Genomic DNA, 886 nt, shown 5'->3' on the forward strand with positions numbered 1-886 from the left:
ATCGCAGGTTGTCTGTCACTGCCGCTTGCTGCGATCATCCTCTGTGTCTAGATCTGCAGGGGGAGATGTGGTTGCTGTTGCTGCTGCTGCTGTTTCTGCTGCAGCTTCCTTTTCCGTTGCTGCTGCTGCTGCTTCTGCATCTGCTGCTGCTGCTGCTGCCCCTGCTGCCTGCTGTTCACTATGCTTATCTGATTCTGCTGCTGCAGCTGCTGCTGATGTTGCTGTATTTGCATCAGCTGCTGCTGCTGCTGTATCTGCTGCTGCTGCGCCATCTGCTGCTATAGGCACATCTGCTGCTGCTGCTGCTGCATCAGTTGCTGCTGCTGCATCAGTTGCTGCTGCTGCATCAGTTGCTGCTGCTGCATCCGTTGCTGCTGCTGCATCTGCATCTGCTGCTGCTCCTTCTGTTGCTGCTGCATCTGCTGCTGCTGCTGCTGCTGCATCTGCTGCTGCTGCTGCTGCTGCTGCATCTGCATCTGCTGCTGCTGCTGCTGCTGCTGCATCTGCATCTGCTGCTGCTGCTGCTGCTGCTGGTGTATCCCCCAGCTGGTGGTTTATCCAGCTGGCGATTTGCTGCAGACACTCGGAGGCCGAGGGTTCCTCAAAAAACCCAAAACACGGAAACTGAGCACAAACCCTAAACCCTAAACCCTAAACCCTAAACCCTAAACCCTAAACCCTAAACCCTAATCCCCAAACCCTAAACCCTAAACCCTAAACCCTAGAGCCGATGGTTGCGGAATGCGCTGAGTTGGAGCCTACTACGCGCTGCACAGCAGCCATACTGCTCTTGCCACCCCCGTAAACCCTAAACCCTAAACCCTAAACCCTAAACCCTAAACCCTAAACCCTAAACCCTTGAGCTTACAACATGAAATTCATCTTT

General features: G+C 54.2%; 1 protein-coding gene across 1 annotated transcript in view; it reads right to left on the minus strand.

Moving 5' to 3' along the window:
• Positions 1–15: 15 nt before the first annotated feature.
• The window catches only part of EMH_0040760 (uncharacterized protein), a gene marked incomplete at both ends in the record, with an annotated part of 1,726 nt that continues 855 nt past the window's right edge, over positions 16–886 (minus strand). The window contains one exon of the mRNA XM_013495541.1: positions 16–624. Within this exon, the coding sequence (XP_013350995.1) occupies positions 16–624 (609 nt within the window). The remainder of the gene's footprint in view (positions 625–886) is intronic.

This window comes from Eimeria mitis, genomic scaffold (genome assembly GCF_000499745.2).
Source record: "Eimeria mitis Houghton genomic scaffold, Emh_scaff1626, whole genome shotgun sequence".
Taxonomy (NCBI): Eukaryota; Apicomplexa; class Conoidasida; order Eucoccidiorida; family Eimeriidae; genus Eimeria; species Eimeria mitis.